At 37.6% G+C, this 23,831-nt stretch overlaps 1 protein-coding gene across 12 annotated transcripts in view; it reads right to left on the bottom strand.

The window, feature by feature from the left end:
* The window catches only part of Abi3bp (ABI family member 3 binding protein), a 238,438-nt gene extending 219,269 nt beyond the window's left edge, over positions 1-19,169 (bottom strand). For all 12 annotated transcript variants that reach the window (XM_076866958.2, XM_076866959.2, XM_076866960.2 and 9 more), the window contains exon 1: positions 19,013-19,169. In XM_076866958.2, the coding sequence (XP_076723073.2) occupies positions 19,013-19,091 (79 nt within the window). In that variant the 5' untranslated portion in view covers positions 19,092-19,169. The remainder of the gene's footprint in view (positions 1-19,012) is intronic.
* Positions 19,170-23,831: the final 4,662 nt, after the last annotated feature.

Here is a 23,831-nt window from a genome sequence, read left to right as displayed (position 1 = left end):
ATTGTTTGAAATGGTCCCTAAGTGTAATGATGACAGGCTACCTAGTATTTCAAAACACAAAAGCTACAGTCCGCCTTTTGGAGAAAAAGTGAGTGAGGTAAGCTTCATTCAGGCATTAGCAATAGTGTGTAAGTCATGACTTCAATATTAAGTAATCAACAACATATATTAAGTAAGGTATATTCTAGCAGAAACCCAAATAAAACTAGGTAATATACCTATCCATTGATGAAAATATTATGACCAGAGGCTCACAGGAACATGGAAGCAATTGTTCAGCTTTGGCTAATATGGTGTTTGCAGCAACTTTATAGAATATAACAACTGCAAACAATGAGAATCAACTGTATTATGCTTTGTGTTTTTTAGATGAGAAAACTAAGACCCAGAGCAATTAAATTTTTTCCTCCAGGAATACCCATCCAATTAAAAGCAAAGTAAATCCTAAAATAGAGGTTTTTGTTTCTGAGTTCAGTGATTACTTTTCTTCTTATGCATCCATAATCACATCGTGATTATGGATAAAAGGGAGAGCTTTCTTTCTTTCTTTTTTTTTTTTTTTTGCATAATATGGGATGCCCAAATTTGTCTAGCATCTTTCTCTCCAGATCAAAGTGTTTAAAGCAGGTTGAAATTGAGTCTTAAAGACAAAAGAAGAAAAAAAGTATATGACATTTCAATTTAGGTTGTGGGATTTTGGGTTGTGTTGATTTGAGAATGCAAGGGACATGCAGAAAAGGAGTTAAAACTAAATTTATATGAATACTCTAACTGTGTCAGGCAAATGGAACCAATTTCCTTATTTTATCCCATTTGATAAAAAAAAATCAGTGTGGGTTTCAGCAAATTAATTTGTCTATTATCTTTTAGAAAAGATATGGTTTCTAAGAAAAAGGATTTCATTTTTTTTTTCTTCTGGTACTGAGGATTGAACTCAGGGGCACTTGACCACTGAGCCACATCCCCAGCCCTACTTTGTATTTTATTTAGAGACAGGGTCTCACTGAGTTGCTTAGCACCTCACTTTTGCTGAGGCTAGCTTTGAACTTTCCATCCTCCTGCCTCAGCCTCCTGAGATGCTGGTATTACAGGAGTGAGCCACTGTGCCCAGCAAGAATTATTTTAAATCTTCATTAAAACTGACAGACTAAAAAAGTGATCAGACTGGATGAAGCAATCAGGTAGGAATCAGAAAATATCTTTGTGTGCTTAAATTTGAAAAGGATTTTAAAAGTCATGTTTTTCTTATTCCTTAGATTAAGCTGCAACTACAGAATATTTTTAATTTATTTATTTTAATGAGTTATATATGACTGCAGGATGCATTTTAATTCATTGTACACAATTGCAGCACAACTTTACAACTCTATGGTTGTATAGGATATAGCATCACACCATATGTGCCATCATACACATACCTAGGTTACTGATGTCCATCTCTTTCACCATCTTTCCTGCCCCCATCTACCCCCCCTACTCTCCCTCCCCTTTGCTCAGTCAAAGTTCCTCCATCATTCCCATTCCTCCCCCTCCCTGTTATGGATCAGCATCCACTTATCAGAGAGAAAATTCAGCCTTTGGTTTTTTGGGATTGACTTACTTCACTTAGCATGATATTCTACAACTCCATCATTTACCTGCAAATACCATAATTTTATTCTCTTTTAATGCTGAGTAATATTCTATTGTGTATATATACCACAGTTTCTTTATCCATTCATCTATTGAAGGGCATCAGAATATTTACTAATAAATAGAGTAATGTTAAAAAAAAAAAAAAAGTCATGGTTTGCTCCAAGATGTGGTGTAGGATAGCAGGTATCCCAAGAAAGGATATTCTAGAAGGCCAAACCTGCCCAAGATGCTGTTTGAGATATTTGTTCTCTAAAAGACAATAGACAAGTTGTTTGTGGAAAGCCCAGGCAAGAGAGTTCTCCTACTGGACAAGAAGTTAGTCCTTTTTTTTTTTTTTTTTTTTTTAACAGTCTGGAGATTATTTAATCATTCCACATATTACTAACAGTACAGAAAATTTTGTAAAGAACATTATTATAATTACCTGTCTTAACAAAAAGAAATCAGGATGTTGAGAAGGCAAAAAACGTGTACATATGTAGATAAAAGTCAATCATTAGAAGATACTTCCTTATTGTATTGTTCTTTAATTCAACTTCAGTAAGCAAGATAACAAAATCCAACCTGTGAGCAGTACACCTCCACTTCTAAAAGTCAGATCTCTTAATTAGGGGTCCCCAGTGCCATCCAGGAGCCAGTGAGGATGAAGGGCACCCACATTTCAAGGACAGGATGAAAAAGGGTTATACAACAGTTGATTTCTGTCACAGTTGTGATTTTTCCAGTGGCACCTGACTATTGTGCTGATACTTTCAGACCTGACTCCATTTTTTGCTTTGACTTTTTTCTTTGTCCACCATATCCTCCACAAATAGTCCGATTCAAAAGCCTGATTATGTTTCTTGCTTAATTCGGTGTGTTTATTGAGGGTGGATAAAAGGAGTGGTAGGAAATGAGCTGTTTTTACTACAAAAGCAGCCCTTCCTTGACAACTCTGATAAGACACTTGGGGAAGGTCAAGTTCTACATGCCCTAAATCTGAGCAAAAGCAAGAAGCTACATGAGGCCTTGCAATTCCCTGAACAATGAACATATTAGTAAAAAAAGACTAGAGACGCAGACTGAGGTTTGGTCTTGGATAGAAACTGCTTCGCCAAATTTATGTTTTGTTATATATATTTTTTTAAATAGAGAGAGCCCCAGAACATTACACAGAGCCCTGTGTCTTTGGCACTACCTTTACACATACTACATATTCTGGTTTGGAGTTAGAAAAATTTGCTCACTCTTTGTAGATAGAATATAGAAAAAAAAATTTCCTACATGAAGCTTCTTAAAAATAAAACACTTGTGGAAATACCATAAAATTCCTGCAGAATGGCAGAAAAGGCCTTATTCAAATATCTTCCAACTTTCCCATGCAAAATAAATTCCTTTTTTCCTGTGCCAGATTTAGCTTTATTTGTTCCTCAGTTTTAGCCTTTATTATATGGCATTACCTTAGTTAGTTTGTCAATTCCTTTTACTAGGATACCAACTACACTGGGACAGTACCCATTTTTCTTCTTTATATCTCTATTCTTCCTATTTTGTTAGGTGCTTATAAAATGATTTTTATAAGAGATAAGAAATTTCTTAATGCCTACCCTGGAGACAAAATTCCATGAGGAATGCCAAGGCAGAAACTTCACCATGGGACTGAAGCTGAGGCCAAGGAGATGAGAGCCTGGCCTGACCCAGGGTTTTCCCAGGAGGCCCATTTGTTCCCCAGGGGAACTCAGTGATGTAGGTAAACTGCAGGGTGGATCTTGGATCTGGCTCTCTCTAGGCTATCTGGGGCCTAAGGTTGACTCTCCTAAATTATAGCAGAACTAATACAGATCCACACCCTTGGCCTAAAACTCATCCTAGCCTCTGGAATGAAGGAGAAGGCCATTTATGAAGCCCTCAGAAAAGATGGTCTTTAAGCTGCTCTATACTATCAAACACTGAGTTTTCTTTAAAGGGATATTTGTTCCTATATTTTTACAATCACTTAATTAGCATTTATGCCTAGCATTTCATGGTCCTAGCAAAGGTAATTGATCCAAAAACTCTCTTCCAGAATTTAGTCTCACTTATTTTTGGCCCATAGGCAGAACTACATATTCAAAACTGTATGCCAATAAATAAACTTATAAACATTGTTCATTCTATATTTCTTCCACTTAAATAATCCTTTAAAAAAATTTAAAGATAGAAAGTATACTCCCTGTAGAGTTTAAAAATTAACCCAAAGCTTAGTGGCTTAAACATCAAAGGCACTTATTATCCACAGTTTCTGTGGACCAGGAAATTGGGAACAGCTCGGTTGGACCATTCTGACTCAGAATCTCATGCTACACTGCATTAATATATTGGCCAAGGCTATATCTGAAGGCTTGACTGGGGTTGGAGCATGCACTTCCAAGATGGCTCACACCTGTGGCTAGCAAGTTTGTGCTGGATTTAGGCAGGAATTCTAGGTCCAGCAACACATGAACCTCTCCACAGGATTGCATGAGAGCCTTATGACATGACAGCTGCCTTTCTCCAGACTGGATAATCCAAAATAAAAAGCACTGTTAAACACAAAGTCTTCTACATCCTAGCCTCTGAGGTCGCAGATCTTCACCGCATTTCTGTGTTCTAATGGATACATGGGCCAGCCTTGATTTAGGGTGCAAGATCATACATATAAGAGCATGAATAACAGGAGGTGAGAACAATCAAGGGCCATCTTGGACACTCTTATTTCCACACTTAAATTTTTTCAGCCACATCAAAATTAATTATGAAAACTAAAATGTGTTCACATCTCAGTTATAAAGTTTTTCATAAACAATCCCATAACCGTCTCTGCAGTCTCTGCATGTTCTTCTAGCCACTTACTTGACCTACCCTAATTCTCTGAGTAAAAATGATCTGTCTAGACAGTTAACTGTTATTGGCCCTTAGACTTCTTGAAAAGCTTCATATCCAAAACCCAACACTCCTGAAAAATGCACAGACCCACAAATATAAAGGAATTCAAAGGTTTTATGGATGTCCCAAGATAAGAAAAGAAACTAATCTGCAAGCTACATGAACAACACTTTCAGCTGGCCGCCAAGTACAAATATCATAGCTAATGCTCACGATAGGCTGATGTCCAATATGAGCTGACAGGCTGGCTGACAGCCTGTGAAAGTTAAAATGACAGAAAACATTTATGTGAAGTACCAAATTTATCTTGAGTTTCACAATTGTATTCGTCTTCATTGACCTGGTCAACTGTTCATACTTTATAATGGATTTTTTCTTGTGTTTGGGTTATACTTTACACATGCCTTTAGCCAGTGTTAGGCATTAACTTCAACATGTATACCCAAAATGACTCCCACTAATAGCTTATAATGTCACCAAAACCTTTTCAACCAAGTTTTAAACATTAATCACCACCAAACAAGGTTACATTAAGTGAATGCTGCCTAGGGCTCCAGCTAGCTGTGGTAAAAGATAGATTCTAAATTTAAAAGGCAGCCAGCAAGTTTACCACAAGAGCTAGGAGTTCTCATTCTCACAAGCCAGACCTTTCCTATAGATAGGTACTACATACTGAACTGCAGAAAGCACAGTTTCTCCAGACTAGATAATCCAAAATAAAAAGCAATGTTAAACACCAAGTATTAATTTAAGGTAAAAAAAACTTAGTAAGTTAGCTAAGAGTATATAAGCCACTTTCTTCAAATTAGTGCCCCACTGCTTAACGCTGATTATGTTAAAAGATCGGTGCTATTTTTCAATATATTGTTAATCTCATCAGAATTATTAATGGTAGCTGTTTAGCAGGCAGATTATCAGAACATGAAACCGAGTTGCCTTAGTATGGTGATGATGGATGATGTAGAACTTTTCATTCTGCAAAGATTTATTGTCCATGGTTTCCAAAATAAGGTGTAAGGATCAGCAGCATTATTATCACCTGGGAACTTGTTAAGAATTGTCATTCTCTCAACATTCATGTCAGATCTACCAAATTCGAAACTGGTGATGAGACCTAGCATACTGAGTTGATTTTTTGTTTTCTGGTACTGGGACTGAACCCAGGGGTGTTTTACTACTGAGCTGCATCCACAATACTTTTTAAGTTTTGAAACAGGATATCACTAGGTTGCCCAAGCTGGCCTTCAACTTTAGATCCTCCTGCCTTAGCCTTCTGAGTTGCTTGGATTACAGACAACAGTACCCATGCATTCTAAGTTTTTAAGCCCATGTAGAAATTCTGATGCTTACTACAGCTTGAACATTCAGCAATTCCATGTTTCTCAATACAGGTTGAGTATTCCTTATCTTTTATGTTTGGAATCAAAAAATGTTTCATATTTTGATTTTTTTTGCCTTTTGGAATATTCACATATATATAATGAGAAAACTTGAGAATAAGATACAAGTCTAAACATGAAAATCATTTATGATTCATGTACGTTTTATATACATAGCCTAAAGGTACTTTTACACTATTTTTGGTACAACTTACACAATAATTTTAGCATTTTTAACTGTAACCATCACGTGAAGTCCAGTGGTAGAATTTATCACTTGTGGTATCATGTTGGTGCTTAGTAAGTTTCAGATTTGGGAGCATTTTGTAATTCAGTGTTTGTATTAGGGATGTTCAAACTGAGTGTAAGAATAATTTTCTCCAGGTGGTTAAAAAGCTGAATTTCAATAAAACAAAACTCAAGTTGGTTTTTTGTTTGTTTGTTCTTTTACAATTCCCATCTAATTGTGGTCCGCAAGCAGGCCTTGGGGATATAGAATGCAAATACATGAAGGAAGAAGGGTAGGAAGAAGAGATTTTAGGCTCAGAGTAGATAAATGGAGATTAAGTGTTTCTCTCTCCCCCTCCCTCTCTCTCTTTTTAAGAAACAAACACTCACAAAATAAGAAAGTCCCTGGAAAGAGATATCCCTAAAAGCATCTGAACTCTGCTAATGCTTATCCTTTAATGCCTTTTAAATTACTTGATAATTTACAGGAAGTTTATTTAGTGTTAATGTCTGTGGTCTCTTTGTGGCCTGTCAACCTCCAGCCAGGAAAAGGAATATTTGAAATGGATGTTTCTGGGACACCACAAAACCCTTGCAGAGGACATTGAGCCATGGGTTATGACGACTTTGGAAAACACCACAGTAAATGCTTGTTGTCTTAATTTTCTGACATAAGTGAAAACAGATGCTTGAGTTGAATGGCCAATTAAGAACAAGTGTTATATAATGCAATTCGGCTGACAAACTTAGGGGATTATAAAACTCAATGCATGTTCTTCATAAATAGCTGAGAAAGGCACCTGAAAATATTTGTAAAAATCACCAAGATGTTGGTAAAAAGGTGTGAAAATGGAATTTGTCAAGAATATGTAGAGAAGAAAATTAGGCTAAACTATAGTATGAAGTACTATTACACCTCTAAGTGATTCAATGATATATATATAGTTAGTCATTCTAGTGATTCAGTTGTAATATCAATATTTGAGTTGTTCCCAAACAGGATAATAAAAATGTCACTTGCTTCAGGGTAAGACTATTTATAAAGGGTTTTGTAATGGGATTGTTATACATAGGAGCAAAATACTAAATCACTATTTTTAATATGTGGATCAAAAATCAATAATATCACACCAAATTCAATTAGTTCTCACAGACTTTCACCTAATATATATTATGTATTTATAGATAACATGTTTATACATATTTATAAAAACATTTATATTTGTATCACAAGGAGAACCAGCACAACTTAGCACAGGACACATATGCAAACACACACACACACACACACACACACACACATCTGGAAACCTAATACATAAGTCTTCTCTTGGCATTCATGGGGAATTGGTTCCGGAATCCTTCATTAAAATCAAAATCCATAGATGCTCAAGTCCCTAATGTAAAATGGTGTAGTATTTGTGTACAACCTATGCACATCCTCCCAAATACTTCAAATTGTTCCTAGATTATTTATAACACATAGTATAATGTAAATGCTATTGTAAGAAGTTTTTTTGTTTGTTTTTTTGTTTTGTGTGTTTTTTTTTTTAGTGAATAATGGCAAAAAAAAAAAAAGCCTTCACATGTTCAGTAGAGATGAAATTTTATTTTCAAAAACATTCAATCCACAATTGGTTGAATCCCCAGATGTAGAATCATGGATATGGAGGACTGACTATATGTATTTTTATTCAATTATTAATATGGGTTATGGTTAAAAAAGTCTAAATGCCAAGAAATTATACAAAGTTCCTATGGAAGGTAGAGTGGATGGTCTTCCAAGCACAGGGATCAGAACTTGAAGAGACACGAGAGCAGGAAAGAGGAGGGCTGTTAATGAAGTGAGAGGAAAATTTGGAAGACATCTGTCGAGTACAGCAAAGAAAACCGTGAGCCCAAGAATGGAGATCAAAGAGGGAAGCTGGCATGTCGAAAAGAACTTAAATGCCTACAACTGTGATCTGGTTGCCAACGAGAGGATCGCATTTCCTGGGGATACTTTATACAGAAGCTCAGTTTCATGGTAATGTTGGTTACAAGTCAAATGAAGAGAAACATGGCATATGAATGTAAGCCTTGGGAAAAACTACAAAAAAAGTGCTTCAAAATATCCAACTACAACAGAACCAGCACAAAACCAACTTTACACCATGACACTATAATATCTAGCTTTTGTCATGTGTATATTGTTGCCAACTTTCACAGGACATAATACTTGTGCTATACTTGAGGCTATTTAAGAATGAACTATGGTGTGAACACGCCGTTAGGGTTAGTGCGATCTGATTGGCTCAGGGCTTATCACATGAATATAAGTGAGTTTTCAAGCTTGCTGATGCCAAGATAAATGAGCAAGAAATCATGATATTTTCAATCTAATAGAACACTTAACATGACATAGAAATAATAATCCTGCCTTGAAAAAGATATAAAGTGTGCATTGTCTTCTAAAGGATGATTCCTGGTGCATCCAAACAGATGGGGAGTCAGCTGTGAGGCGAGAGCATGAGCCAAAGTGGCCAGCAGGAGTGGCTGCGGGTGGAAGCCAGGAGAATACTCTGAGGACTCTTATAGTGTTGAGAGAAAGGGGAAAGAGGACAAGAGGGAGGAGGAGGAGGAAGAGGCAGGGCAAAAGAAAGGACTGAAGGTTTAGGAAAGAGAAGGATGGGGAACGAAAAGAGGGAGGCTGGAAAAGGGTCCCATCACGTGACTTATCAGTCACCAATCCAATGCCTGGGACTCAACTAGACAGACTATAGCAGGCACCTAGCTAAAAGCAAGTCACGCAGGGCTACCTCCCCAGAACCACAACGTGTGCTCCCAAATCTTTGACGATAAAGGGCCAATCTCTTCAGAGAAGGACCTTCCCAATCCATGTAGTGAGAGATGGACAAGGGAACAGAGCGTGATGCTGATGGCGAGGGTTATGTCTAAAGCATCCACAATGGCTTGACTCTCCTGCTCAGAGCCGGTTTCAGTGTGAGGCTGCCACACCGCAGATCCCAACACACTAACCACTGACACCCAGCAAGAAGGTGTTCTCATCTCTCAGCATCTTTTCCAGACTGTGGAGCTTCCAGCAGATGTCCCTCTCTCATTGCCACAGAAGGCAAAGAGATTTTAAAAGTGCACCTGGTCTCCACACCTCCTCTTACCTTGGGTTAAGAAAGTTACTATGGCCATTAAAGTCGTCCTAATATCATTTATTTGTGGAAGCTAAAAAAAAAAACAACTGATATTTATTATACTCTTTTTTCAGAGGAAGAATTCTGATGTTCACAGATTCACATTTACTTCTGTGCTTTTACCCACTAACCTATATTGCTATTTTTCAATACTTATCTTCTCAATTTTTAATGAAACTACAGATTAGGATAAACCTGAATAAGAAATCATGTCCATCAACACTTTCCTTCTAATGCTACTGAAAATATGAGCAGTTAGAGCAAAATTCTGTAACAGGATTATCAGGGGGTGTTTGAAGAAGATGGACCAGAAGAGGAACAGAGGGGCCGACTTCAGATTGTCTGATATACTGTCCTAAACCAGTTGGTTAGGGGTAGTTTAACTCCATCTGGAAAGTGAAAGGAGAAGGAACTGTCCTGCCTCCTCTGACAGCATAACTGGAGCAGGACTAAATTCCAGAGTTCTCTGCCAGCAAGACTTTGGCAGCCACCCCAAACTCCTCCTTCAACGACAGAATCTGGGGCTCTCAGAAAAAAGGCCTATGAGGTCTTGCAAGCCTTCACATGCATGTGCGCAGTGTACTTTCAGTGGGGCTCTGGAACCAGAACATTTTCTTAACAGCCAACAGAATGGAAAAATCAAAGGATGGTATTCAAGGAAATAGGAAATCTGAAACTCCACCTTGGCATCACATCTGAAGCAAAAGCACCCCATTTCCAGGTCCTCAGAAGAGTCTGTGCACTGCTCAAAAGGGAAAGACCTTTCCATGTTCTGAAGATGCAGTGGAATGCATTTCAAAGAGGTTTTAGGTCATAAGATTTGCTATGTGCTCAAAGATTGTCCTGAAAACAAAAGAAAATGAGCCAGAATGTATATGGTAATGTATGCAATGAAAGAAACCATTTCCCAAAGAAATCGTGTGACCAGGACTTTGCAAGGAGGGAAATTCATGACACATTTGCTTCACTCCAGTGTTATACACTGATGGGCTCATGAGGTCTTGTTTTTTCTTATTTATTACATGAATTAATTTCTTTCTTTATCAGAGGTAGTGTATGACAACACAGTGAAATGGCTTAACTCCTGGAAATTCAGTTGTTAAATGAGGACAAAGAATTAAGACACTGATGACTTCACATAAAATAAAATGACATTTGTGTGGTCAAATAGAACTGATTTCAAACTCCTCAAAGGCAGAAATTGTTCTACTCCTCTTTGTAATCTGTATATGATGATTTTAAAATATTACTTGGACGACAAAAATAAATGTAAGTTCAGTCCCGATAAAGGAAATCAGTCACAGCTTCTCAGATCTAGCTTCTGAGATTTTAATAAAATTAGAGAATATTGCTTATGTCCTAATACTAAAAATAAATGTTAATTTTAATCTTAAGCATTTTTGTATTGTACTTTGAGAAGGAAGCCCGAAAAATTATTCCAAATAGTGTTTTAAAATCCTGGAATCAGGTAAAAAATAACAGCAATAATAACTTTTAGATAGAAAGTAAAACTCAAATAGCAAAATAATTCACTTGCAACTTTTAAATTTTACTCTATATTCTTCTAGGAACATTTATCAAGTATTTATACATGTACATTTTTAAAAAATTGTTGATTAGTTATTCTATAGCTCTGGCCATATTGCAATTACCTGAGAAATATTTTAAAAATCTCTCACCCTGGACTAATGGAATTGTGATGAAGCAGGGGTAATAGAGCATTACTGATAATTTTGAAAACTCAGTTATCCTCATGTGCAGCCAGGATTAGAACTGTTACAATGGATATTACAAATACTGGTGAATTTATGTTAAAAGAAGAAAAGGTAAGGTTTGAAGTGGGCAAAGCTTTTCTCTACAAGTGATCTCTAATCTGATCAGAAGGTGCTTGGCGTGGGTGAGTTTGGTCTGGGTTTCTGAGTGTCATGCTGAGAATATTTCTTTGTACTACCTAAATTTTGTTCCGTTTCCTGAGAGCATGTGGAAGAACTCCTGCTTTATTAACACGAAATAGCATCTGAGAGAAAATTTTCTGAGTTGCCTCCATCATATCTAGTAATAAAAGTATACCTTCTTTCCACAACCACAAATTTATCCTCATTGTAATTCCTCCATTTACTTTAAAAGCCACTCTACTAATGTTTCTGAAGCACATTTTCATGGAGACTGCATGACCAAGTTCATACATATTAACTGCTTAATATTTTTCCAGATTTTTAAAAATCATTTTTGATTATGTTTTCTCCTTTGAGAGATAGTGGCATCCATGAAAGCAATTCCTCTATATTGGGGGAATGGGCTTTGTGTGGCCTGCTACATGGATCAACCATACTTGATGAACTACAGAGAAACTCAACAAAGGAATCTAGGTATTGATTGGCCTGTTACATACAGAGAAGATTCGCATTGAATGCCGAATATTTGCCTTTGCATTCCTAACGTACTTACCTCAATTTTCGGGAATTTCCTAGAATTAACTCCAACTATGGAGGGACACAAATAAGCAGTTTGCCTACTGAGCATCTGCCAGTAATGGCTGAATTCTGTGGGAAGTGGATGGAGTGAGTATTTACGCTCAAACCAGCGTGTCCTCTGGAGTCAGATTTCCTATGTCCATGGTTCTGCTATATCACTTAGTGACTTCAAGCTGCCATTGAACATTTTGTGGCAGGTAGACTCTAAGATAATCTAAGAATATAATTACCTCTCACCTTCTTCTCACCAACAAGATATGGCAAAAGAAAAGCGCCTTCACTTCTGCAATTAGGCTACATTAGTCTACCTGCAGACCCTTCTGGGCAAGTAGCCATAGTAGAAAGGCCCATCTGACAAAGAACTGAGATGACCTCTGGCCAATGAAGGCCAGTGATGAAATGAGGCCCTCAGACCAACGACCCTTCAGAAACTGAATTCTTTGACCACACTAGCTTGAGAGGGAATCCTTCCCCAGCCAGGCCTTCAGATGAGACCCAGCCCTAGAACCTTCACTGAAGCCTCATGAAAGACCCAGCTGAGCCAGGCTGACTCCTACCCCACAGCAAGTTTGAAACAATAAATGCATTATTTTCAGCTGCTTTTATGGAAATTTGTTATGCAAAAATATAATTACCATATTCTTTACGATACTAATAATATACTTTTCACAAGTGTGAGGATAAAAAGAGATCATTTACGTAAGCACAGCCTTAACCTGGTATATGGTAATTTGGTTATATTTAATGAAATGTATGTATTTAATGCATTGTTTTTCCATTTATTTTTAGAACTTTTTTTTTAGCTGATATTATTTATATTTACTGTGTGTGGGGTAGGGGTACTGGGGATTAAACCCAGATCTTCACACATACTAGACAATTCCTCTACCACTGAGCTACATCTATAGCCTTTTTATTTTATATTATTTTATCTTGAGACAAGGTCTCACTAAGTTACCCAGGATGCCTTGAACTTGCAGTTATCCTGCCTCAACCTCCCAAGGAGTTGAGATTACAGGCATGTACCACCACACCCAGTTTTTTTTTTTTTTTTACACTTTTGGACATTTTTTAACAGATTTGTTTTTATTTTATTATTCTAGCAATTGATCACATTAGATTTTTAACTTTTATTTTTATGTTTGTTTTTACATAACTTTTATTAAATTCACCTCTTTTATGCCTACCTTTATAAATGTCATCAGGGAATACTTAAGAGGGAATTCTTTCTGAGGATGGTGACCCAGACCGAATGGATGGTTATATCTCAAGAACGGCTGTCCCTTCACTCAAGGTCTCACTTTCATCTTAGAAAAACCCTCCATCAACTTGCATGAACCTACCTAAATATTTTAATCTTCTTTGCGACAATATAGTACTGATGAATTCTATTCTCAAGTGGTCAGCTCTGTCTCATTAACTTGAATCAAGAGAAAGGGAGAAGCTAAAATTCCTTAAGATTTTGTATCTCATTGTCCAACTGAACAGTGTATGAAACTAAAGGAATGGTGTATATTTAATCTAGGGGAATTTCATTTTTAAACCTTGCATTTTTTACATTCCTAATTTAAAGTTCTTTTATAACACAGCTGAATCTCAATCAGTTTTGCCTAGTAGATGTTCAATAATCAGTGCTCAAATAAACAAACATAGCCAATAAATCTGCCAAGAAACTTTAGTGCTTTAAAAGATACTAAAATAATTCTGTGGTTTCCCAACTTTTTTCTTTTAGCAGCAGGGCTATTTCTTCTAATGTACTCTTTAATACAGTCCTAGCAATACACAAACATTCAAATGAAATCAGAACTCCCTCCACTAGACTTTGCAGTCCCCATATCAACCTCCCAACTTCTCTGCCCTAAGATGGAAGAGATCTGATGGTCCCTATCCCCTCAAAAGTATCAACCACCCTTTGGAGACATGGACTGTGCTGTTAGAGTGACACATTTTTGTTTTGTCAAAGTTAAGATTGAGAGTACCAGTACTAAGATGAGTGGCTGGAAAGTTTACAGAACAAGAAAAGCCTGCCTCTCCAAAGACAACGTTCTAAGTCCTCTTTGTAATAAATCATAAGGACTCAAAACAGAGAGAGACAAGAAAGGCATAGTTAATTGCATCCTGTGGATCTTGTGGTCTTCGTTTCCCCTCTCAATACTTTAGTAGTTGCTGAGTTTGGGCCCAGCAGTCATCTCTGTTGGGAAGGCCCCTCACTTCTCAGCCATCCTTCTTCTTGCCCCCCAATGCATTTGTCCTTCACACTTCTACTTGAGTGCCTTTTATAATATTTGACACCTCCAGTCTGGATTTGGTCCTTTTGGCTAGTCTCAAAATTCACTGTGCTTCACCCAAATTGGAGAAGGATGCCACTTTTCTGGAGTTATCCCTTTCTACCCCATCTCCTCCACTAACGCCAGTTGCCTGAAGACAGGTGTCAAGTTTTGTCTCCCCAGTCTCAGTGCTCTCCATAAACATGGGGTAGAATTTATAACTAGTGTATCTTTACACAGATTACAGAGCTGATATTTCATTAAAATCAAGGGAAATGTCTTGGCCATGCTGGCGATGTGGCTAGGGCAAAGTTATTTAAACACATGGAGGCATAATCTGATGCTTTACAAAATGCAAGCAACAGGATACTCACTTTGCAGGGGGATTTAGACAATTTAATTAGCTCATTAAAAATATGTAGCTCTATCATCTTAGCATGATCCCTGCCTTATGGATGCCTTGTTCAGTCACCTGCCATCTGCTACTGTGGACCTCTGGACTACTCTGATACTAAATACCCTTAACTGTCCACACCCCACCTGATAGAGACCAAGGACTTTGGGTTACTTTCCCCCAACTTCATCCCCTTTCAGCAGGAAGCAGTTTGGAGATGTCATCACCCATTTTTCCATAGAAGTGGAACTTGGAAATTGACAGTGGGGAAGTGTAACAGTGGTCCACTTTATGCTTTAAATATAGCCCTTGCTGCTCTGCCACTGCAACCTATTTTTAAAATGGACACATTTCTTTATCTTCCTCTCTCCCTCCTCCTCCTTAATCTCTCCTACTCCCTAAACTCAGGGGAAACAGGATTACCTCTCTTCCCCCATATTAGGCAGATTTATCTGTCCATGAGTACAAACCCACCATAGAAATGAAGTAATCCAGAATTTGGGGATGGTACCAGAAGTGCTCAGAAATGACTGTCTCTCAAATTAACTTGTGAACGTGTGGAATGTAGCCTTTAAATCACCTCTTTAAAAGGCCCCTGTTCCTGATGATGGGCAGAATCACAGACTTTGGGACAGGAGTCCCCTCTGTTTCTCCTTTGCTAGCCAAGCAGAAATATTTATTATTTATTAATAAATAATAATTAAGGGGGACCATCAGATCTCTTCCATCTTAGGACAGGGAAATATTAATAAATACTAAATAATTATTATTTAATAATACCTATTATTTACTTTTCTTCAGAAAAATAATATTATATATATTTAATAAATTATATATATATATGAATTACCACATGTAGTACACATTAAAAAATGTCATCTATGAGAATGAAAACAATAGTAGTAGTAGCTAATAGCCATGATGATAGTCACTGTTATATGATCTGTTCCTGTGTTTTTTTATACCTGAACTGAGAGATGTCTACCTTTTCAGGTAAAACCTGAGACAAAGAGCGAGCTACCCATTCCCTCTACCACATGACAAGAATCACACCCAATTTCCCCAGTCCCCCCGACCATGTGACTATCCTTTAACTCCTCTGTGGTCTTCCTCACACATGCCTTAAAGGGAGGTATGACAGACTTGCCTAATAACAGTATCCTTTGCCTTCAGGCTGAAAACAATCCTCCATACACAGGAGTTTTAGCAGGTGTGTCAAGCCTCTGATGTCCAATTATAAGATTTTGTTGGCTCCCTTTACTCCTGTGTGGTTTTGTTTTCATGTGTATCATGGGGAAAAGAAACTTCTATGGTGCAAGAATAAAGGTCACGAAGGTTTCTGGAGTACAGGGGCTTCCTAAGGTACAAAACAACATGATTCATCTCAGGGGCCTATGTGTTAGGGTCCAATTGTCCTCCTGAAAGTTCAAGTGGTTCTCACCTGGAGAAGCCATGCAGGCTTTCCCATCTCCACTGAAACACTAATCCTAAGGCAAAAGTGCAGCTTTTCCTGGAGAGTGTCTGCCCACGTGCAAGGAGCACAGTCAGACTGGAAGGGGCGGATGATTTGCCCAGTGGTCACACAAAACAGCAGATCACTACCTCACCCCACCTGTCCACCAATGACACACCACCAAGACATCTCAGAGATTTATCTTACAGTTTCAACAAAAGATCATATATTATTCAGTGTGCCCTCAATCTTGAGCCACCTTTCTACTAGGCAATAAGAATTTACTAGAGGCCAGTTATGTATAAGACCCTTTACTAAAATCTCTGCACCACTTAACTCATTTAATCCTAAAATACTATGAGATAGGTACAACTTTGCCCATTTTACAGATGAGAAAACTGAGGCTCAGCAAAGTAACTTGCCAAAGAATATAGTCATTAGCATAAAGGCACATGACATGTAACAGGTGATTTCTTACAAATAATCAAACAATACATAAATATGTAAATATATATACACATATGTGTGTGTGTGTGTGTGTGTGTGTGTGTGTGTGTATATAAAATGTTTGTATCAAATGTAACTTTGTCTTAGGAAAATGTGAAAATTAAGATGAACTTTAAACATTGTATGAGAATCAATTTTATTCACAAGAAGGATAGCATTCTCACACATGCTATAGAGTGTGATGCCTAAGATTTGGGTGAGACACCCTGCTTACCAAGTGGGAAATAGGGTAGAATGTGGATTTTTAATCAGAAACCCAGTATCTACTCCTGGCTCTGCCATTAACATGGGAAAAATCACTCAACTTCTCTATTCTTTGGATGCCCTCATTTAGAAAATAAACATCAAGCTAAGCCAGTGATTTCCAAATATTGGCCTGTAATGAAGTTTTTATCAGTCTGTGGCAAAATGAGTAAAATGAGGATAATAGACTTGTTTGTGTAGTTAAATTCATTTGTTTTATAAATCTGTTAAAATGGTCTGTTTTATGAAAAATTGGAATCTTAAATAACACATGGTCCTTAACTAACTGTAAATTAGATAGGTAGAAAAAAAAGAAAAACCTTTTTTTTCCTTCTCTCTTTTTTTTTAATCCTATTATAGCCCAGCATTTCTCCAAATATGTTGTGGAACAGACAAACCCCTGGCAAGATATTATTACCATCATACTGGGAGAAAAAAAAACAAAAACAGGTTTTAAGTTAAATGAGCTTGAGAAACAATGGGTTAAAAATTGTAAAGTACTAACATCTATTGTGAATACCCAACCTCTATGGACAAAGTATCAAAGGTTCCCCAAGTTATTGACAAAAAGCAGCTCCCTGCCCACTGTCACACACACCCAACCCCCCCCCACACACACACCATCATAGGACAGAACACCTATTCCTGGAACACAGTTTGGGAAAGGTGACTTCAGCTAAAAGTCCCTCAGCAGCTTCTATGATTTGAAATAGCACTAAAAACAGTGAGACATGCCATTTATTTTATAACAGATTTCTTTTAATTTACAAAAGAACCTGGATAAAAACACTTCAGATTAAAACTTAATTAAATAGACAAATATTTCATGATTATTTTTTTACAACTATGGGTTTTTTTCCCTTTACCATTGAAAATAAAGGCAAACTGTATTAAGAGGTCTGTTTTTAGTGAATGCAAAATAATTAAAGCACTTGGGATTTGCAGAAGTTTGCAATAAACCAAATTTTGGCTATCATCTCTACTTGGTGAATAGAAAATAAAATAAAACCATCTATAGGTATTGAGATGGAGAAAAACCCCAGACTCCTTTCAAATGACATGTTATTGTTAAATGTTTCATCACTATGAAGGGTCAATTCTAAATGCTGGTAGCTCAGACTCATTTTCATCACAGTTTGCTATGATCAAGGAACAAAATTCTTGGTATAAGAAAAAGATCTGATAGTGTTTGCTTTTCTTTTTTCTTTGCATAATTATTTGATCAGAGTTGAGAAGTTTTACTTCACCATTTTATTGCTTTTCACATCATCATATGAAATACCAACCAGCCAAGTGCTTCAGCTTTCACATTCTGGATTCAAGTTTCACTTTACCCAGTGAAAGCAGAGCAGCTTTTGCTCGAGAGAAGATGATTCTGGAGTGAGCCCTCCAGGAAAGGACCCAGGCAAGATCTTCTGAATATTCTGACACTAACAACTCTTCTTGACTCTATTATGCACGCCAGGTTTTTGACAAGCCTGTGGCTCTGGGTTACCTCCAATATTTTCCATCATAACTGTACGGTAAATTCCAGCCTGTTTTTCATAATCCTGCTGACTACAGCAGTCTGCAGCCATCATAAAAGCCTTCACAGACCTAAAGTTGGCTTCCAAAAGTGCCTCTGCAAAGGAACGAAAGTACACACAACATTTCTGTTCAAAGACAGGAGAGGAAAGAGCCTCTTGTTTTAGTGCCGATGGGCTTAAAGCGTTTTTTGAGGTCTAAATTTAGAAAATTAATTTTCTTCTAATGGCATTTGTAAACAAAATACCAACACTAAAATAAGAGCAGTTTAGGCAGGAGAAAGGGGGAGTGTCCTGTCCAACACATCAAACCCTCTTCCAAACTCCACTGGAGAGAAGTGTCTACCACTTAGCGTGTGACCATACTTTGGTCAGACCTGCCTAGACTCCCTCAACCTCCTGGTTAACAGGTATGCTTGAGGCTTGTGCCAGAGATTCCAGATTTCAGAATTAGCTTCTTTTAAATCTTAAACTTGTGCTGGTTTAGTCTCTGAGTGATAAAAACAGCAAATAACTGACAAATTATAATAGCCCTTTACATAATATGATTCAATATACAAATACTGTAACTTGAAACTATACCATTCAAGTTCCCTTGAACATACCCAACCAAGAAGTTGGTTTTCATTTTTTGCCATAAAGAGCTGCAATTGAAAAGTAAATAATGGGGAGAGTGGAGTAATAGCTTAAGCAAACCCTTCACACATTGGAACTTTGACTTTCTGCAGCATAAATCTATCCCCCCATATGATAGAGCAGATCATATTTAATATTAACAGTTTTAAAACAAGTATCTCTTAAAAATATTTTTAAAACATAAAACATCAGAGCTACTTGCCTTTTGGCAATTTCTGTGCATTTCCCAGGGCAAGTGCAATAATTCCACAGAGAAGTAGACACCCCAAGCTGGAGAGCATGTTGCATTTGCCACCTCGCCCGGGGAGTGATGCTGGTGGGTGCCTCGCAACCCTGGAGCTGCATTTAAGTGGATGGTCTCCCAGTGACAGAGGCGGGCGGCTGCACTTAGCTGTGCCGTGGGCTTACTCACAGGGGGTGGAGACAAGATGACATCACACCCTTTCCCACACACACCAAAAAAAAAAAAAAAAAGCACAACAGCAAAAACATATCATCATATTTCCCTCTGTGAAATTCTGTCTCTTCTCTTCCCTCTGTAACATAAAGATTGAAATTATGGCCAATCTACATTTGTAAAAGAAAAAGAATTTGGGCAATTTTTAAAACATTCCATAGACTATTTTAAAGAATCTGGAAGAGACACACTTAAGACCATCAGAACATTAAAAATGTAAAATGAAACCTTGTTAGTTAGGGAGAAAACTGTTTTCAGTTATCCAGTAAACCAAATCAATTCTTTGAAATGGGAGTAAATTCATAAAATATACTTTAAGCTATCCTGTATTTCCAGTATTAGGAGAAACATTTAAGAGTAAGACCTGGGCTATTAGCTATACATAGTATATAATATAAATGTGGAATAATCATATATATATGATTCTCATATATATATACATACAGATATTCTACAAGTAGAATACAGAGACAGCACTATTAACAATCGAGTCCCACTCTGAGCTGGGCTCTGCAATAGGACTGATTTGGTGCAGGCACTATGGTGTTTTCCCCATTTATCAGTGAGAAAAACAGAGGCTCAGAGAGGTTAAGTGTCCTGATCAAGTGAGTGTACTCCAATGATTAATAATTTAGATAGACTTTGGAACAGAAGATTTTACCCGACTTACTAGCAAGGTGCCTCCGAACAAACTTCCTTGATATATTATTGATACCAATTACATTTCAGTGCTTGCTCTTTTGCAGGCATGGGTCTGGTCAGTTTATACATGTGAAGATATTTATTCCTCAAAATGACCAATGAAGACAGCGCTGTCATTCCTCCCACTTAACAGGTAGAAAAAGTGTACATAGAGGTGCAATAGAAGGCCCAAGTTCACAGCTCCTGAGCAACAGAGCCAGCATTTTAAGCAGGCCATTTAACCCAGCACTTCTACTCCTAATTGCTAAACTTTAAATTCAAAAATAGAGATGACTGTGCCAACTTCATAAATTTTCTAGTAGGAATTTTAGAAAACATTTAGTAGTGCCTGTCACTCAGAAAGCAGTTGCTGAAAGTGACAGCAATAAATGACAAAAGTAAAGCCCTCCAATAAATAGAATATACTCTAGCCTGGGTGTAATTACCTCTGAAGTTCATGCATGTGCCCTCTCCCCCTAGAGCACATGGCCCCAAATATAGGCACATTGCTGGAATGACAGGGGTAATAATTTAAATATTGCTTATATTGAGTTTTTGAAAACAGCTTATTTCACAATGTTGCTATAGCTGAACCAAAAACAGTAAGAGGGAACTGGAATAACTGGTCAAATGAAATGATAGGTAGAAAACTCACCAAAAGAAAACTTGAAGAGACAGCCTTGTCTTCCAAATAAAGTGTGAGAGGCACATTGTTAAAGTCATCTGGAGCTGGCTCAGTCCAAGCTCTCACTATTGGAATGCTCTGGCAGTGGCTGCGGAAGGGACTGGGTTATTTAACGGGTCTTTTTCATCTCTGATTTTCTACTTCAACAGGCAGCTCCCTCAAACCCGAGTTTGGACAGTCATCCAGCTGACCCTGCTGGTTCTGCTTCTATATGCCATTACCCTGAAGCTAAGCCAGTGGAGCCACAGTGTTAGCAGGAAATGACAGGTTTTCTGAGGGAACAATACCAGCAGAAATGTTGTCAAGGCGGCTAGTTCTTCAAAAGAGTGTGAGGGGCTGGTGTGAGGGTTGGGTGATGTGACCAGCAGAACAATTCCCATGCACATTAGCAGTCATTATTTGCAGTTTAGAAATGACTGGAAGCTAATTAAACAAAGGCCAATCTGATTATTTTGTCAGATAGGTGGTTGCATTACCTTGGCTGCTAGGACAAATGACCATTCAGTAAAAATGCTGACAGTATTATCATAACTCTCCAAAGGCCGGGAGGAATAACGGCTTTGGAAAGGGCCCGTCTCACACAGGACTTTCCACCTTCTCAATTAACAAAACATTTTCTGTCTGGTCAGATCTCCCACCCAGGCAGGAGGGATACAAATCCTCCAGAATGTAGGTCCCTCCTCACAGGGAATAAACACTTCAGGGCTTTGGTCATGCAATCATTGAAGGATTTTGGGCTCATCCCAAGGAAGAATTGACCCTCTGGCCATGGGTACATTGCAGATGACTACTGTGGAATAATTGGTACATTCTGTCAGGTTTCTCAGTTCTCTCAAGAGAATACCAACCCTCACCCTGTTCAAATGCCTCTTCAGCCACAGTATCTTATTTGGAAATATGAAAATGCTAAGCTCCAGATACTTGTGAGATTGTAGACTACTGAATTTTATCACTGACATTTATAATAAAAAAAATCTTGTTGAAAGAACACTTAGGAACAACTGCTTGAAAAGCACATAAAATATGTACTGTGTTTCTTGTGAAGGCAGGAACCATGCCTCTTCTCTTTATCATCCCCTCCCTGCCTAAAACATAACAATGCTTTAAGTGTCACTGGAAAAACATCCATCAATTCCTCCAAACAGTCTAAAAGATAGTTCTGGACTGACAGAGAAAGTTTGATTATGGTCTACAATGTTGTTGGAAAACAATTCTCCAAGGGGCCCCATCTCATGAGCAGATGCACTGGTTTCCTGTGGTCCAGACTATCTTTTTTAAGAATGCTTGTATTGCAGACAGCCTTGGAAGACAGAACTTTTTTGTGTGTTGACTCATATAATAAAGATATTGCTTCTTTCTGGGGCAAAGAGAATGGATGATTACTTCCCATCATCAAGGTTCCCCAAGCTCAGTTTTCTTTTGTGATATCACCTGTACCTCTTTTGGCCTGTAGGAATTGGGACTCAGAATTGACACAAATACTGCTATTCAGACCTCTGCTATTTCTCTAATTGTCCTTTGCCTTTGCCCGAGGAGTCCTGCGTCTCATTCCAGCATCTATGAACTATCAATGTTAGCTTGCACATAGGGTAAAATCGCAGAGCCTTCCAGTTCTTGACAGTTTTGGCCCACTCTAAAATATTTTACTAGGTCTTGCTTTAGTATAGTGCTTTTGATAAAACACCTATATTCAAGTCTACTGTGAGGCTCAGCCATAAACCCCCCTTTTGGGCATAGTAAGAGTGTTGCTAGACAGTGCTTATTAATTAAATCATATACTTTACTAAAATCCTGGAGAAAACTTCTGATTATTTTTTTGACACAAAGAAAACAGCTATGGCTCCTTTTTCCTGAGAAACTATTTATTTTGTAACATTATAACCAGGTTCACTTTTTGTGTATATTGCTCAAGAACCACAGCCAATGTGTCCCCCACCCACACTAAGCATATAGGTCATGTGATGTGCATTTTCTGACATCATTCCTGGCTCTATTTTTCATCCCCACCCTTATTTCTTGCTTATTTTACTTGGAGTCTTAATTTATGTGATTTTATAAGTTGCTTTAATTTGTTTCTGGAACAAGGTATAGTAAAACACACAAGCCCCATACACAGGAGTTGTATCAAAAACATGTGTCCAAATGTGAAGTGGGAATCTGGGAACCTGTTCTGTACTTTCTTTTTCTACAAAACAGACCCAAATGGAATTTTGGTATAATAATCATATGGTATCATTTCTTTACATTATTTTTATCTTTGGGGATATGGGTGAATTTCATGAGTCTAGAGGACATTTAGAACCCAGCTCTAAATAAGTGTTCTATTTTTCAGTCATTTCATGTTTGACTTTTTAAGTGTTCAATATTAATTCCATTATTTCAAGAGAGATTTCCATTAGACCATAAATCTTTCAAATTTGGAAATAAACTCTATATTCATATTACCTATCAATCCACATTTTTTTAGTCTCTGGTATGTTAAAGAACTATGTTAGGGCATTTTTAAAGACATATATGTGCAGTTAATAATACAAAGGTATGCTGTGGTTTTCTAGGGGATGCTAATAAAAATAATTTTAATATGACTCACATTTGAAATGGGAAATTCAGTGTTCCATGTTTTAAACCCAAGCCTTGTTTCTGTAATTACTGTGCTAAACCAGACTCATGATCCAATTGGATGAGTATCCTGCTCCAATGAGGGTACATTTGGCCAGAGCATGAAACTCTTCCCCAGTGGTTTTTATAGCACAGGGAAGTACTGCCCCATAAATGCCTAAGTTTTGTTTGCAGGTCATTCTTCAGTCAGTCCAAAAGCATCTTAACCTTTAGTTTTTGGTTTCATTATCTTAATGTAATTAACAGCCTATGCTTGTAAAAGACCATAAAGAGTCTTCTCTATTAATCCGGAAACAAGCTTCATTAAGACCTAGATTGTACATCTTTAAGCTATGAAGTTTGCTTTCTGTCCTAGTCTATTTTCAGCTGCTACAGTAGAATACCACAGACTGGATAATTTTAAAAGAAATGTATTTCTTATAGATCTGGAAGCTGAAATGTCTACAGTCAATGGGCCCCACATCTGGCAAGGGCCTTCTTCCTACATCATAATATGACAAGAGAACATGTGATATGGTTTGGATGTGAGGTGTTCCCCAAAGTTCCTGTTAATGCAGGAATATTCAGAAGTAAAATGAA

This window comes from Callospermophilus lateralis, chromosome 10, assembly GCF_048772815.1.
Source record: "Callospermophilus lateralis isolate mCalLat2 chromosome 10, mCalLat2.hap1, whole genome shotgun sequence".
In the NCBI taxonomy this organism is placed as follows: domain Eukaryota; kingdom Metazoa; phylum Chordata; class Mammalia; order Rodentia; family Sciuridae; genus Callospermophilus; species Callospermophilus lateralis.
The sequence above is the reverse complement of the archived record's forward strand: the minus strand, read 5'-3'. Positions and strand labels throughout refer to the sequence as shown.